Source organism: Anguilla anguilla, chromosome 3 (assembly GCF_013347855.1).
Source record: "Anguilla anguilla isolate fAngAng1 chromosome 3, fAngAng1.pri, whole genome shotgun sequence".
NCBI lineage: Eukaryota > Metazoa > Chordata > Actinopteri > Anguilliformes > Anguillidae > Anguilla > Anguilla anguilla.
Window position 1 is genome coordinate 52,617,231 of NC_049203.1, and position 15,150 is coordinate 52,632,380.

The 15,150-nt window shown below is 40.4% G+C and overlaps 1 protein-coding gene across 2 annotated transcripts in view; it reads right to left on the minus strand.

The window, feature by feature from the left end:
• Positions 1-15,150, minus strand: part of tsc22d3 (TSC22 domain family, member 3) — a 47,699-nt gene that overhangs the window by 2,674 nt on the left and 29,875 nt on the right. Inside the window, exon 1 of one of the 2 annotated variants that reach the window (XM_035408112.1) lies at positions 485-780. The exons of the other annotated variant lie outside the window; for it this stretch is intronic. Within the exon in view, the coding sequence (XP_035264003.1) occupies positions 485-606 (122 nt within the window). The 5' untranslated portion in view covers positions 607-780. Of the gene's footprint in view, positions 1-484; positions 781-15,150 lie in introns of those variants that run through there. 2 annotated transcript variants of the gene reach the window in all.

Consider the following 15,150-nt stretch of genomic DNA (forward strand, 5'->3'; position numbering starts at 1 on the left):
ACCGGTATCCCTGAATCACTAGGAAAGCCGACTACATCAGACGTGGCTAAAAACATTTGGTTCTTATTCAACCTAATAACGTAGCTACATGATGCGTATTCAGAAACATTACGAATATTTAACTCGCATGTTAAATGTTAGCATTACGTACAATGCAGCTAAAACACATAAAGTAGTCAACATAAACAGTATTTTACTAATGCAAGGGGAATCAAGTGTATAGACTCTCAGTGCCAACTGGATTACAGTTCATGTCGAATGCATTCAGCATCTAAACAATTAAACTCAAACGATACATAGGCGCTATATATATATATATATATATATATATATATATAACATAATGTTTATCCTACACCAATCCAATCTTTTTTTTAACCTAACATCCACAAATTACATTCCTCAAAACCAAATCTCCCATTTTGCTAGAATTTGCAGATATGGATCAAACATTTCCGTCGTGCAAAACAATCCACATATTTACCTGTTGTCGAGTTTAACAGATACAACATCTCCTCCTAGCAACGAGGAAAAGAAAGAGATGGAATAGTTGTGCAGTTGATAGACTGCGACTTCCATTGGAGATTTGAACATTTCCGTGCTCATATTAAGTATGAGACCCGTTTGAATAATGCTTCTCGCCACTTTTGCGATGTGTTGTGTAACAAGATATAATCCCAGATTGCTTTCGTTTTAGGATTGAGAGTTGTTTAGTGTGCGTACTTCGTACTTCGGTTGCTATCCAGAGGAATGATTCTATTTCGGAGAACGGAGAATATATATGAACTCCATACGTCATATGACGTACTAATGACGTTTAAATAAATTATTCAAATAAGGCTCCCGCCTACTATTCCCTATTTTTTACGGTCTCTGACTATTCCCCTGCCCGCTTTCTGAACCCTGAAGAACAGTAAATGCAATGTTGAAATGTTGAGCTACAGTGGGCTCCAGACCGATTTATCAAGAAAACAGTAAGGATTTGCATAAACGCGAATGGGCTAAATACGCATTTTATAGGCTCGTCAGCTGAAGACAGTCATGTTTTCTCTTTTTAATAGAGAACATATTTATTCAACATTATGCTTAGATTCGAAAAGTGGTGTTGATATCTACAGCAATATTTTGGTATGTTACACATGGCATACTTTATTTGCACTCAACTCCAAGTATGTAATTAATGGTCATTGTACATTCTGTTCTATGCCACTGGAATTTTACCAGACTACTCAACTGCCTCCGCAGTGCCACTGTAATTTCCATCAATGCTTAGGGTACAGGTGCTGACAATCGCGCAATCTTCAATGAAGTTTATCGATTTATATCTTCCTGTTGATGTTGCAAATTGTTCTGAATGATCCTTGCAACATTCAGAGTTTAACTGAACGATTATCGATTCAGTTTGCAGTAGACTGTTCGGTTTTTAATAATAATAATAATTTGTATTTTTGATGTATGGATTAATATTTTCATTGCAAAATATTAATCCATACATCCAAAATATAAATTATTATTATTATTATTATTATTATTATTATTATTATTATTATTATTATTCGTTGTTCCTGTTGTTGTTGTTGTTTTTGTTGTTGTTGTAGGCTACGTGTTATATCATGGATATAATAATCAAATGTTTTACATGCTATTATTTCTAACAAACAAAAGAAAAATCTACAACAACAACAAACCCCTTAATTTATTCAGAGTAACTGCTTCCTGTTAAATGTTTTCCAGTCGCAGTGTTTTTCCTCCACCGCTCTCATCAACGTATACTGACCTCTACTGGTGAAATATAATATTATTACTATCCATGTTTTTAATCCAGTTCTGTTCAGGAGAAATGTGCTAGTGCTTGTAATTTAGACTCGAGAACAAATTCAAATGGCTAAACACACCATTCTTACAGAGAATAATAAATATACTGCTTAGCATACTACAAAACGATACCTGCGTTGTATTGTTAATGATAATGTAATGAAATGACATGCATTACAGTTAAAAAAGTTTGATCCACATTCAAAGCAAGCAGTTTACAGTGATGTATTAACAAAAAAGAAAGTAAAAAAGTGTAATATACTTTTGTCATGATTTTTTACCTTATATGAGTTAAACTCATTTAAAGACAACTATTTAAATAATTCCAGTCAGCGAAAGCCTTCGGAATATAGACGTCTAGAGGTGTGGAAATCTAGTTTGATAAATATTTTGACAATATAAACTATGTTTACCCCCAATATAGATCAGGTTTTACCCTGATATAGTCTAGCGCCATCCTAGTCAGCTAGAAAACATTCACCTTTTAATCTATTGTAGTCAGGTTTTCACTTGAATGCCTAGATGGTGTTTCATCAACTTTTCACTGACTTTTCACCACAAATGTTCACTGGGATGTCACAACCTAGATGTCCACTTAAAATTTACGTAAATGCATGAGTAAAGACCTCTTGTCTTGCTATCAAACCAGCCATGATAGTCTTATAACTGGTATCACTCTCTCCCTTTATACGGCAGGTCTTTTGGCAAGTACCTTGAAGGTGGAACATTTATGGCTATAACTGTGTCTATCTCTTCTGGTGTTTGATTACCATGTAAAATTCACTTTTGTGAGTCATTTTGACTAAATGCATTTATTAAATTACTACAGTGTAGTACTAAGTGTGTTAACCTCAATAATTGTTACAGGAAATGATTGACTAGGCTATCAATCTACATGTGACAAAATGTGATCGAGTAAGTATGCATCTAAAGAAACTGGTTCAGTAACTCTGACAGCATTCCTTTAAGGGCTTACAACAGCAGACAAAGAGAACATCTTTGAAGGCCATGCTTAAATATGACATCAGAGCAGTTTTGGAGTGTTGATTCTTTTTCGAAAACAGTTAGGTGCTGAAAGTATATATGAGAGTAGAAAAAACAATTAAATAAAATAGTCAGTTGGTGACTGTTGACAGATGATGTTAAGTTCCACATTGAGGCACAGGTGATCTATATTCACATAATTCCTGTCACAAGTTGTATGTGATATGAAAAAATGTCCCAGTCTTGCCTAAGGTTGGTCTTTCCCTAGTTACAGTACTAGTCCCAATGCTTTGGAACAGTCTTCTGTGAGGCTTTGTGAATTTGTGGAGAGTAGGCAGGCAACAGGGCGGCAGTGTAGTATAATGTGAAACCTAAAAGTCGCAGGTTCGATTCCCAGGTTGGACACTGTCATTGGACACTACCCTTGAGCAAGGTACTTAACCTGCATTGCTTCAGTATATATCCTGCAGTATAAATTGATGCAAAAGTTGTACAAGTCGCTCTGGATAAGAGCATCTGCTAAATGGCGGTAATGTAATGTAACAGCATTGCAGGAGAATATTTGCTTTATCATACTGCTGCAAGCACTCTTTTCATTTCCCTCACCATGTATATTGAGGTTTGTACTTGCTAAGTGTCGTGTAAATGCAGGGACTATTTGTAGCTGTTGTTTTTTTAAATATTCATGAGTGTTACGTCTAACAGATGCACCAGAACTCATACACACCCTGAAATAGCTGCCTTGTTGCTAAGTAGCTATTCCATGGGTTGTGAGCATCTCTGTCAGACCCCTGCAATGCAGTCACAATGGCATCTCCCAGTGCACCTCAAAGAGCTGAGTGCCAAGTACCATGGAAAGAGGAATAAATACATTACTATTACAGAAAGGGATATGTGTTATATACCAAGCTGAGTGACAAAACGGACACTAAATGTGGTTGATCTGCTTTGCTACATGTCATTTGGCATGAACTGAGATTCACTAGACTAATGGTACAGTGACAGGCTGGTCTGTTCATGGTGCTGCACTTGTTCTCTACAACAACGCGAATACACAATGATTCAGACAAGCTTTGGGTGGGGGTTGGGGGTTGGGGGTGAACGGGGGGGGGGGGTTTGCTTGGGGGGGGGTGGTGAAGCTAGTCGTGCAGACCGGGGAATCAGCACAAGAACAATAGCATAGAAAAAGCTATTTACGCCCTCTGAATACTGCACAATTAAAATGTATTTCAAAAAAATACATAACATTTAAAAACTTGCATTGTGTGGCCCATCTGTGGTTGTGGCCCTAAATGACCACATATAGCATTTATGCCAGCAGCTGGCTCAGCACAGTAGACAGAGGCATAGTGCCTTCACCAGAAAGTGGAACACTGTGTTTATTTTATTGCTGCTTGATTGAGGATATTTTGATGTATTCATTTACCAGGAATTCTCATCCAGAATGACATGAAGATTTTGGCACAGAGATAGAGATAATGGTCTACAGATTAAGAAATTGCCTAACATGTTTACAACCCATACTAATGGATAAACGAATGCCACAGAAAATGTTACCACACACAAGTGTAACAAAGAAGAAAAAGAGGAAAACGTGAACAAGGCTAAAATAAAAGTGTTGCAATCGCAATCATAAAGTGTACTAGTACTCACAAACTGGTACACTGTTCTTGCGAAATAGATCTTTTGGCATCAGAAAATTGCCTTGATTGACGAAAGTTGAAATTTGACTTTAAAAAAACAACTTTTGATTAGGCATTCTTATGAGAAGCTCAGTGAATTGACATGCCTCTCGGACCACACCTAGCAGAGGGCTCAGCTGGCTTTTATAGCATAATACCAAGGTGTTTCTATGAAAATAGTGAGCCCTTGACCATCTCTATTGTCTCCTACAAGTCCTGGTAGATGGGTGCTAAAAGCATTAAACCAAGCATTGCTTTCATGTAGTGTTGTTTGCGAACCTTGTGCATTTACTTGCCCTGACTTGTTCTCACTGTCTACCTGTGTTTAGCTATGACCCCAGTAACACCATCTGAATACAAAATTCCAAGAGATGGCCCATGAATTAAAAAAAAAAATCACTTTCATTTCATTCAAGACAGACATATTATATCCCTCAGCACTGTCCAACAGGTGGTCCTACTGCATCTACATGTTGAAAACAAAATGAATACTAAAGAACAATAGATTATTTTGGGTTAGCATTCTGTGTTTAGCCAGATACCTGTAGGCAGTTTTCATAAATAATCATGAAAGAGAACATCCTGTGGTATAATCTAAAATGCAGCTTGCATTTAAATCAGTGCCCTTCAGGCATTTGCTGTTTGAAGGAAGATTTTTTGTGTCTGTACAAAAGTATGCTATTTTTTTGAGCATCAATCCAAAGACTTGAAGTCATTACACAACTATGATACCATTGCGGTCTGCACTTCTCTTTTCTTACTGAAATACTGAAATTAACTGCTTCCATTGGAAGTTCAAATAGCGTCTCTAACCCCAAAAGATACATAAAGTCAGCACACTCCTTGTACACTGTACAACTCCAAATGGCTCTGAAATGCAAGTCACTTCAGGATTCTACATGTAGAATATTGATATACATGTTCAATCATCTCCGGTTCACTTTCCAATTCCCTATAAGCTACTAGACACGTCCCAACAATCTGGTCATGTTGAGAGTAATCAGCTTGATTTGTTACTTAGAAATACCTTTTCTGCTCAATGGTGGTCTGAATATACAGAGTCTGTCATATAATTAAAGTTACAGCCTCAACCTTTGCCTGGGATTGGATTTGGGTTTTTAGAGTGTTCTTCGGCTAAGGACAAACAGTACAGCAGCACTAGGGTTAGGGTCAACGCTGTCAGTTCAGTAAATTAATTGAAACTGAATTCATAAATTAATATAATAATATTCTATGAAGATATTTTCAAATTATTAATTGAATTTCAATTAATTTCCTGAATTGACCAAACTGAAATGGAAATGACCCAGATAAACACCAGTGTCTTGTGCCATAAGCTATGATGTTCCTAGACTAGAGGCACTGGCCATTTTGCAGATCCAGCTGGCTCAGATTCTCCTAATGCCTTCCAACACCATTCCATTTTGTTCTTTCATTCCAAAAATAAACATGTCCTAAACACTGAGGTTATAGTCGCACGCACAAAAATATTTGCCTGTCTCTGTATTCTGGGGTCTAAGCCAGGCTGTGAATTGATTTGAATTATAGTGTATGTATGGTATTGTGTGAAATGTTCTTATAATGTGCAATGATCTTCCACCAGAGGAAGCAAGCAAAAGGAATCATAGTGCAATTTATAATCACTAATAGAATCACAGGACAATTTATAAGTAGGATCACCAGAAATCTTGCATATTCCTTTTCTTCTCACATCTGGCACCGTGTGACGATTGACACAAACAAATAATGTTGCCCACACCAAAACTGTGTCTGTTAACAAAAAAGGGAGATTCTTGCCGAAGGTGGGAAAAAATACTCCTACGGTTAAAGGGCAGTCCTCTCTGCCCTCTTTACAGAATACCTAGAATCGGAGTAGAAATGGGCCTTATCCGTGATATTAGCTAATATCTTTGATGTGTCAAAATGAGTTTGGTGTTTGGTTCGGTTTTCTGAAAGTGCCGATTTAGCATGTTATGTAAACGTCTCCATGAAACAATGCAAAAAGAAACAGGCTGTGTGTAGCTCTACACTAATGAGATTTACTCTAACGGGAAAGCACTGAACTCATATTAGCGTCTGTAGTACTTGTCCACCTTGATTTCATGCCATGCAGTACAGCTGCTCAATTCAATTTTGTGTCAAGGCGGTAGAAGGACTAGGGGTCCCCCATCACCATTCTCTTAATGTAATAGCCAGCAGGACTCAGTCAGTTAAATGGGCAAAGGTTAATCGCCTTCCCGTAAGACCATATGACCCACGCAGGCAACAGAATTAAACATTATTATGTTTTGTTGCCCACTTAATTATCTGCATTCATATGAATTTAATCTTTTATTGCTTTTATTTCATTTCTTTTATTCTTAGTATTTTTAATTCCATGTATTATTATTATTATTATTATTATTATATTCTCTGTCAGTACAGTGTGGCCCAGAGATTATAATACAGGTTATAATACCCTCAATACAGTGTGGTCCAGTTGTACACTGCAGTTGCACCCTTGAGTAAGACTATGGTAATGTATTCAGTCATATGAATGGATAATGGGTAGATTGATATGTAGGAGCCTGTCGAGAACTTGTGTGTGGAAGCCTCTGGTTAGCAATGTTCACACCATTGAGAGCACCATAGGTCTACTGTCCGTCACCCAGAAAGCGGGGGAGGGAACCCTCTACCTCTATTTTTTAAAGTTCAGCTGTTTGTTTCAGCTCTACACATTTTAGTCCGGGATTGTGCAATAGCAGAGAGGAACAGCGTGAATTTCACGGAGTCGGGGTTGGATTAACAATCCTCGGAACGTCAGCGCCTGGCTCCATCGCGCTCGGTCCAACAGAGAAGAGCCTGTCACAGGAGCTGGCAGGACATCATCCCGCACAAAAGGGTCTTGTTGGATTGTGATTTATGATAAAGGCTGGCTTTGTGTGTACCGGGGCCAAGCTCTGCTCCTGGGCCTGGTTCAGTCCAGCAATCATCAGGTGTCCTCAAACTCCCAGGAGACATGGCCAGCTCCCAGGCGCAGCACTGTTTACAGCCAGCCTCTCCTCTCTTCTTTATTCTCATCTTTCCATGCAGAAGAGCCAGGAAAGAACGCTGGGCATTGTGAACAGTTCTCCGCAGGTTTAAGGAGGAAACTCAAAACTATCCAGACCTTAGGAGACATTAGCTGCCCACGTGGATGACAGACTACTTCCTTAGAAAACATATCCTGTAAGACCCTGAGCGAGATAACAATTATTGTGCACTCCAAGTGAGATCAGAGTTGTGTTTGTCGTCCAGAGGTGTGTGTGTGCGTGTGTGCATACGTGTGTGTGTGCGTGTGCGTGTGTTTGGCTTTGCTAACGGCTGTTGTTTTGCAAACATTACAAAGGCTCGGGCTGCATTTAGAGCAGATAGTAGAGATTGAATCTACGCATAGATGCCTCCCGCAGAGGCTGCAGGAGACGTCTCTGACTCCCTCTGCTCTCATACAATCCACAGTTACCATTTGCACACAATTCAACTGCAGTCCACAAGAGACAAGCATTATGATTGAGCTTCTTTTCATGACCCGTACAGAAAGAACACTATTACGCAGTTTCAGGCCAGAAAAAAATAACATAAAATAAAGTGTTAAAATTAGGATATGACATAATGTGTATGGAATTTTTGCTGTGCTGTTTTTAGTCACAAATGACAAAACGCATGAGAGTTGTATGAGAGAAAATACAAGTAAGTCCTGCAATTTCTAGAGATTTATGACAGGTACAGTAAATATTTATTTCCCATCTGTATAAAACCACCTTCCAGCATGGATAGGATTTTTCTGTACTTCATAAGTCTGAGTGCTCTGCTGCACCACGGGTATCATGTATGTTTTCATTGAAATATAATACTGTCTGCCTTGCCCTGCCCTCATCATAATAGACAGGCTACATTTAAAGCTGCTGTGCTAATCCATTTGACGTATTATATCGTCAAGACATTTATCTGCGCTTTAAGAGGCTTTTACCTGACAATTTCATTATATACATATACAGATCATTACATGTGTCTAAATCCCCCTCTGAGAGTCAACAATGAAACAAAGCTTCAAGAATGTACTTTGGCACACCCTTTCAACATCCCTATAAAACACAATAATAAAATAACTGAGACAGATCCAAACTAGAAAACAATAAGCAAATATAAAAGATCCTGTTCATACATTAAACAAGTAAGAACTGATCTGATCTTTGACGTATTTATGCACTGCCCAAGTTTGACACTGAAACTCTTTTCTGACTCTTTTTAACTTGCAGTTTGAGGAAAAGACATGCCTTTATTATCCTAAAGTCTAACTTAACTTTTTACAGCTTACACCCCAAAGTATGTTAGTTACAATGGGAACTGACTTCCCTACTAAGGAAATTTCAGTAGAATGCGGCAAGTTGCATTCACAAAATATCCGTCATTGTCACCTAATGAATATAAATTCAGGCTTGCCTTCCATGTACTACAATTCACTTCACCATGTCTCTATGCACAAATCATCACCCGCTGCACATCGGTGTGATGACAAAACCTTACTGTCTGACCTGGGCTGTACAGCACTTACCGGTCCCTCCTCTTGAATAAACTGGGGGAGTACGGCGGCTGGTAGCTCATAGCGCACTTGGTTTTCGTTTTCGGGCTGTGGGATGCCAGGGTTGGGAGAGCTACTTGCCGGAGCGCAGTGCTGTGGGTAAGAGCAGTCTGGCCAGGCTGGTAAAGTGGGGAGGTCAGACAGTGGCTCCTATCCCGTCCCGTCCGTGCCAAAGGGGAGGAGGTTCGGGAAACTGGGATGCTTTCACTGTCCACTACCACCCCCCCCCCCCCCCCCCCCCCCCGCCCATCTCTTTCCCTCCCTCTCTCCCTTGTGCTCAGGAAGATAAATGGCCAGAATCACTCTGGAAACAGGACTGGCTCCCAGACACAGCAGCAGCTTGTGTGACCAAGGGCTTCTAGCTGCAATACTGACCAGGTTATCTTCACCACACACCCACCCCCTTAATAGACCTATAGACCTTTCCTGTGTGTGCACACAGGAGGCACATGTGGGACCTGGTTCCAAAAACTTAAATGTTGCAATATAGAAAAATAGCTATTGTGCTTAATGTCGTAATCTTACATGTGATTTATATGTGTTTTTATATTATATTTTCTCGTCCTCTTCTAAGTAGAGCTGAGGGAATATGGTTCAGAAATGTAGAAACATACCATTATTTGTGGAATGTTATTTAACAACTTAAATAAATGACTTTCTACTGTTAAAAGATCTTCTAAGGTAACTTACAAGCCTGCAACCAAACAAGAGAAACAACTGCTATATCCTGTGCCATGTCTTGAATGCAAAATTAACATTTTTTTCTGAAATTGCCCAAAAGCATTGGTGTCTAGAGAACTGTACCCTTTCAAACTGTGCTCATTAAATTGTGTTTGCAAGCTTTGGATTGTTACCCAGCCCCAAACAAAGTGAAGAGGTGAGTGAAATATGCCTTCAGATGATACAGAAGAGGGGGTGTCAGTCACTGTGTAATGTGCATAATGCTTTCTTGGGTGTTTTCACAATGTTCTGTTTACATTGTGGATTACTGGTAACCATGCACTTTTGTTTTGCAACTAAAGATCCTCACCAAGGGCTTAAATCAGCAACCTTTTTTGGTTTCATGCCCTGGTACAAGTAGCTCACACCACACCACTCTAATTCCACCAATTGTCGTTCTGAGTGACAGCGTTAGCTAAATGCCTAAAATGTACACATAGATATAAACAACACTACCAGCCAGTGTGACCTATTTTTGCAATCATCATTGTCCTTGTCCTGAATTCTAACTGTAGTGTCATTTTAAAGTTTACAAAATTAACATTAGGATACCTATCTCAAAATTCCAAAACAGTAAATTCTGTTTGTTTGTTGTTTAAACATAGCACGTTCATGTTTTTGTTCCGTTAAATAACACTCATTACAGCTCCTGTCAGGCTATTCAATGGGATATCCCTGCAGGTCTTTTACAGTCTATAGTTACGATTTTAATTAACCTACCTATAAATCAGGTTGAAGGGGTCTGGAACGAGCACAGTCAGGAATGACAATCGTTAAAATTTTCTGAGAAGTGCCAGAGGATCACAAGGATCCCTGTGGTGTTGTGTAAGAAAACTGAGGATAGAATGTTATTTTATCAGGAAAGGAACAATTACTCAAAGCTAGCGGACTAGCCGTAACTAATTAAACATGAAACAAGTTATTTATACTATGTTGTGCAACTTTCTTTTAAGGAGAATTCATTTTTTTCAATATCAATATTTTATTTTATATGAAGGCATTTTTGCTGGCAGAAGCTGGCTGTGCTAGAAAGAAAGTTACTTAAGGTATGTATGAACAGAAATCTGTAAGACTTAACCCCTTCAATAGGTGTGAATATCTCAAATTGATCTTTGTCCTGCATTCCATCTGAGGTGGAAGGTATGTAATTAATTTCCAGAACATCAGGTTGTCTGGCTTTCCCATGAATGCAAATACCATAAGGGTCACCTTTCAGTGAGCAATCTATTACAGTACGAAACTGGGTTTGTCTAACACAGGGCTTTCTGGAGATCTACCGTCCTATAGGTTCTCACTCCAACCATACAAAGCACACTTCATTCAACAGCTAGGGATCTTGTTGAGCTGCTAAGCAGTAGAATCAGGTATGTGGAATTAGGGTTGAAATGAAAAACAAGGTTGGGCAGCCCTGGTTTAAAATCTACTGTACATTTAAGTGAAATACAATATCTTTAAAACTTTCTCTTCACTGTGCAAAAGGTGTAATGGTTGGCAAACAACAAGTTCTGTACATGTTGTCATTGGGCTTTGTTCATATTTTTTTTTTTAAATAATACAAATTTTAATAATACACACTTTTGTTGAATTTATCTTAAATTATAGGATTAAATCAATTGTACATTTCAAATGAAAAACATTTGAGATTTGGACTGTAAGGTGCATTGGGACCATTCCCTGTGTTCATTATCTGCACTACTGTTGCTCTTTAACTCTAAGTTATGAACTGACTTACTTGGCCAATGTGAGAGAACGTTTTTGATTTTAGAAGCCACAGCAATAATGTGTGATAAAAATTATGATAAATAATGAAATAATACTAATAATAATGGTTTTCATTTGACATAATATTATTTAAGACTGGAGAGCATAATGGAACTCCACCAACTGTTTCTTTCTGATTGAGAAGGTCATCATCTCAAATTAGCCACGTGGTTAACAAACCTATTTGTCTTCCTGAAGGCTGTACTGCCAGATGTGCAGACAGATCAATGGCAGAGCTAAAAAAAGACACTGATGATTTCCTATCCTCTCTTGGTGCTTGCAGGGAATGTCTATATGTATGATGGCACTCGTCCCCTGAGAGTGATCCTGAGCCATACGTGTGCCAAATCTCCATGAAAGTACAGATTGCTCTGTCGCATTTACAGCATCATCAAGGGAATCCTATGAACAGCATGCAGTAGTGGAACAGTGACCTTGTCAAATTCCAAATCCAGTTCTTGGCAGTAATCTAATCACCCTCAAGCTTAAACGCTTAGATCCTCCCTCCATTACACCTCAGGTGATGTCTGGTGAGCATTCCAATACAAAATGTCTGCCCTGACTCACCCAGGTAAGCACGACACATTGGTGGTAGCTTGAGGTGAGCAATGCACAATATACCCCTCTCCCAACTCTGAGGCACACTGAAATCAATTAAAGGTGCCACAGAAATGCAATGTATTACTACAGCTATTATAACTGCACATAAAACAACAACACTCTAAAACCAGCAAGAATATCCATTCCGCCCTGGTTTGTTGTGGCAACAAGGCTAGTTGTGAGCTGACAATCTGTTCAGCACACCTTTACTGAACTAATATCTTTTGACAACCAGGGAATGATCAGAGAATACAATGATGTGACTGCAACCCAAAAGCTTCATTAAGACCGCATAATCAAGGGCGTGTTCACTAATGTGCCCACTATGTGTGTGTGTTATTAATTACATCTAGATATTACTGCTTCTGTGATGTAAAACAAAGAGCACGGCTGACACTTTTTGTGCATAGGTGCCCGAGCAATTGCTTTCCCATTGCAATCAGCAGGTTGCCAGAGCAATTTAAAGCTCTCAGCCAAGTCCAGGTCCCCGCTATTGGAACACAAAGGCAAAGAGACTGTTATATAATGCACTATACAAACAGTTACCGCACTAAAGCAGTGCTTAATCATGTTGCCAGGTGTTGTGCGTGCCCTGAAGGATTACCACAGCGAGGACCCGCCCTTGGGTAAAGATCTGCCCCGACATTGCCCAACCGTGTCTGCCAACAGATTCTTCACAGACGGCTTAGAACGGGGCGCCAGACAGTGCAGGATGTAGGGATGTGAGGCGGGGTTGGGCCCAATTCAGAGACACACAAGAGCGAGGGCTTTTTATATCAGGTGCCCCCATGTCTGCCATGTGACTCAAGACCTCCACCTCAGTAAAAATGGTTAATGTTTTACACGTTTATCCAATACACATTACAGGCTGTAATGTGGTACAAGGAAGCTTCTCAAAATTGTGATGTCCTTTTATTATGGTACAGAAAAGTACAGTTGAGTTTAAGCTCTTTTCTGTGACTGACCTGCTTTCTTTTTACTGACAAAAATGACCTGGGATTTTTTCAGACTGGGTGCTATAGGCTGTGACTGTGTTAGCATGAACAGTGTGGAGCCTCATAGGAGAGCTGGGTTGAGCTGTGTATGCATGGGTGTGTCCCTGTCTTCCTTAGTGGTACTTAATGTTTTGCATTAAACAACCCCAAGCCTACTAATTTGTACACTGTATAGTGTAATGCTGGAATATCCTTTGCTGAATCTGAAATTTTAATGCATGTTGTATTTTGTGTTCTTGTACAAAAATCAGTAGCTTCAGTTTTTTTTTACCTGCTCACGCACTGTGTCATGGATGATAGCACACCAGTGCCTTACTAATGCAAACCCAACCAACTGCACATTGTGCATTACAAAGTAAGAGGATTGCTGCTGGGTAAATCCACATATAACACATTCCATTAGCACATGCCAAATGATTAATGAATGAATCATTGTGTCATGAATCACAGCAAAAAGCACCAGCAAATCAGTCATTTTGCCAATACTGTGACATATTTAAAATTCCTGAAAATGTGCTTTGAAAATATATCTGAAATATTTCATATTATTTGAGAAGAAAATATATTATTTAAAGCATTTATCTGAGTTAGCAAGCACATAAAATTCAACTCTTTTTTTTCTTTTGTGTTCTGTTTCTTGCTGCTGTTTTTTCCTGCTGCCGCTGCTGGCGCTAGGTGCATGTCTGCCTGCCTGCTTACCGCCCGTTTGATCCGTTAATTGTTTGTCATGATGGTACACTGTGTCTTTGTGTGTCTCATTCTATGGGTGTGTGTGGGTGCATGTGTGCGTGGGTGTTTATGTGTGTGTGTGTATGTGTGTGTGTGTGTGTGTGTGGGGCCAGGTCGTCATTGTCAAAAAGAATTTGTTCTGAACTGGCCTGCCTGGGAAAATAAAGGTTAAAATGAAAATAAATTTAAAATAATCCCTTAAATCCAAATAATCACATTTATCACAAGTGAATTAGTTACCGTACATGCAACACTCCAACAAAGACACCGTGGCAGTGCATAGCATTGGCGAGGTAGGTCTTTATGGTCACACTGTAGTAGGAATTATCGCTGGCTCAAAGATAACTTTCCCTGTGCTACACAGCTCTTCTCCACCACAGCGCTGGCCATTGTGCGCATGCATAATCTATGTTCCAGACCGGCACGTTATTCATGCTAAAGTAGCGTGTTTCACGCGCCACTGCACAAGTAGAGCGCCGATTTCACGGGCTTACATAAACTGGCCAGGCGCGCGCGGGGAGCGCCAAGCCAGTGGCGATACTGGGGGGCGTGCAGCCAGTGCGTCACCGTGAAAGAGCCCGCCCACACGCAGCAGCCAAACTGCAGCTGAGGCGGGAGGCTGATTAGGCTACGAAGTGCCGCTCGGGGGGGAAGCTCGCACAGTCCTCCAGCAGGAGCGCCCTCCAATTGCAGCATGAATGAGCCTCAGGACCGCGCTGCGTGTTCTTGTCCGTTCCCATGGACACGGACCGTCGAGCGGGAGCGCAAATTGCAGCGCACCCACTGGTTACCTTTTATCCTGAAACTAAAAAAAATGCGCTGGTTTTTTTTTTTTACGAGGGTTTCGTCCCGCCGAGGTGGGTTCTGAAAGGCCCGGACGCGAACCCCCCGCTCTCTCCCGAGGAATCGGCTTTGCGGGGCGCTAAACAAGAGCGCCTGTGGAAAGCGGCGAGCGCGGGAGAACAAAAGGTCGCGGGGGTCAGAGCCGTGCGTCCGCGCCTCTCCGAGCGCATTCAGTTCACCTCCGCGCGGCCGGCCCGCTCAATGGCCGTCTTCATGAGGTGGGCTGCCGGAACAGAGCTCGCTGAAAAGTCACACGCCAGCATCTGCCCTAGCAATGAGAATTGCACACAGTGAACCATTTTTCCCCCTTTCACAATGCTTTTCAGTTCCGAAAACCGCCTTCTTCGTCGTCTTACATAAGCCATCCTCCCACGTGCTCGTCGCTGGGGAATACTGACACGGGGCTGTTCCCCCCGCCCCC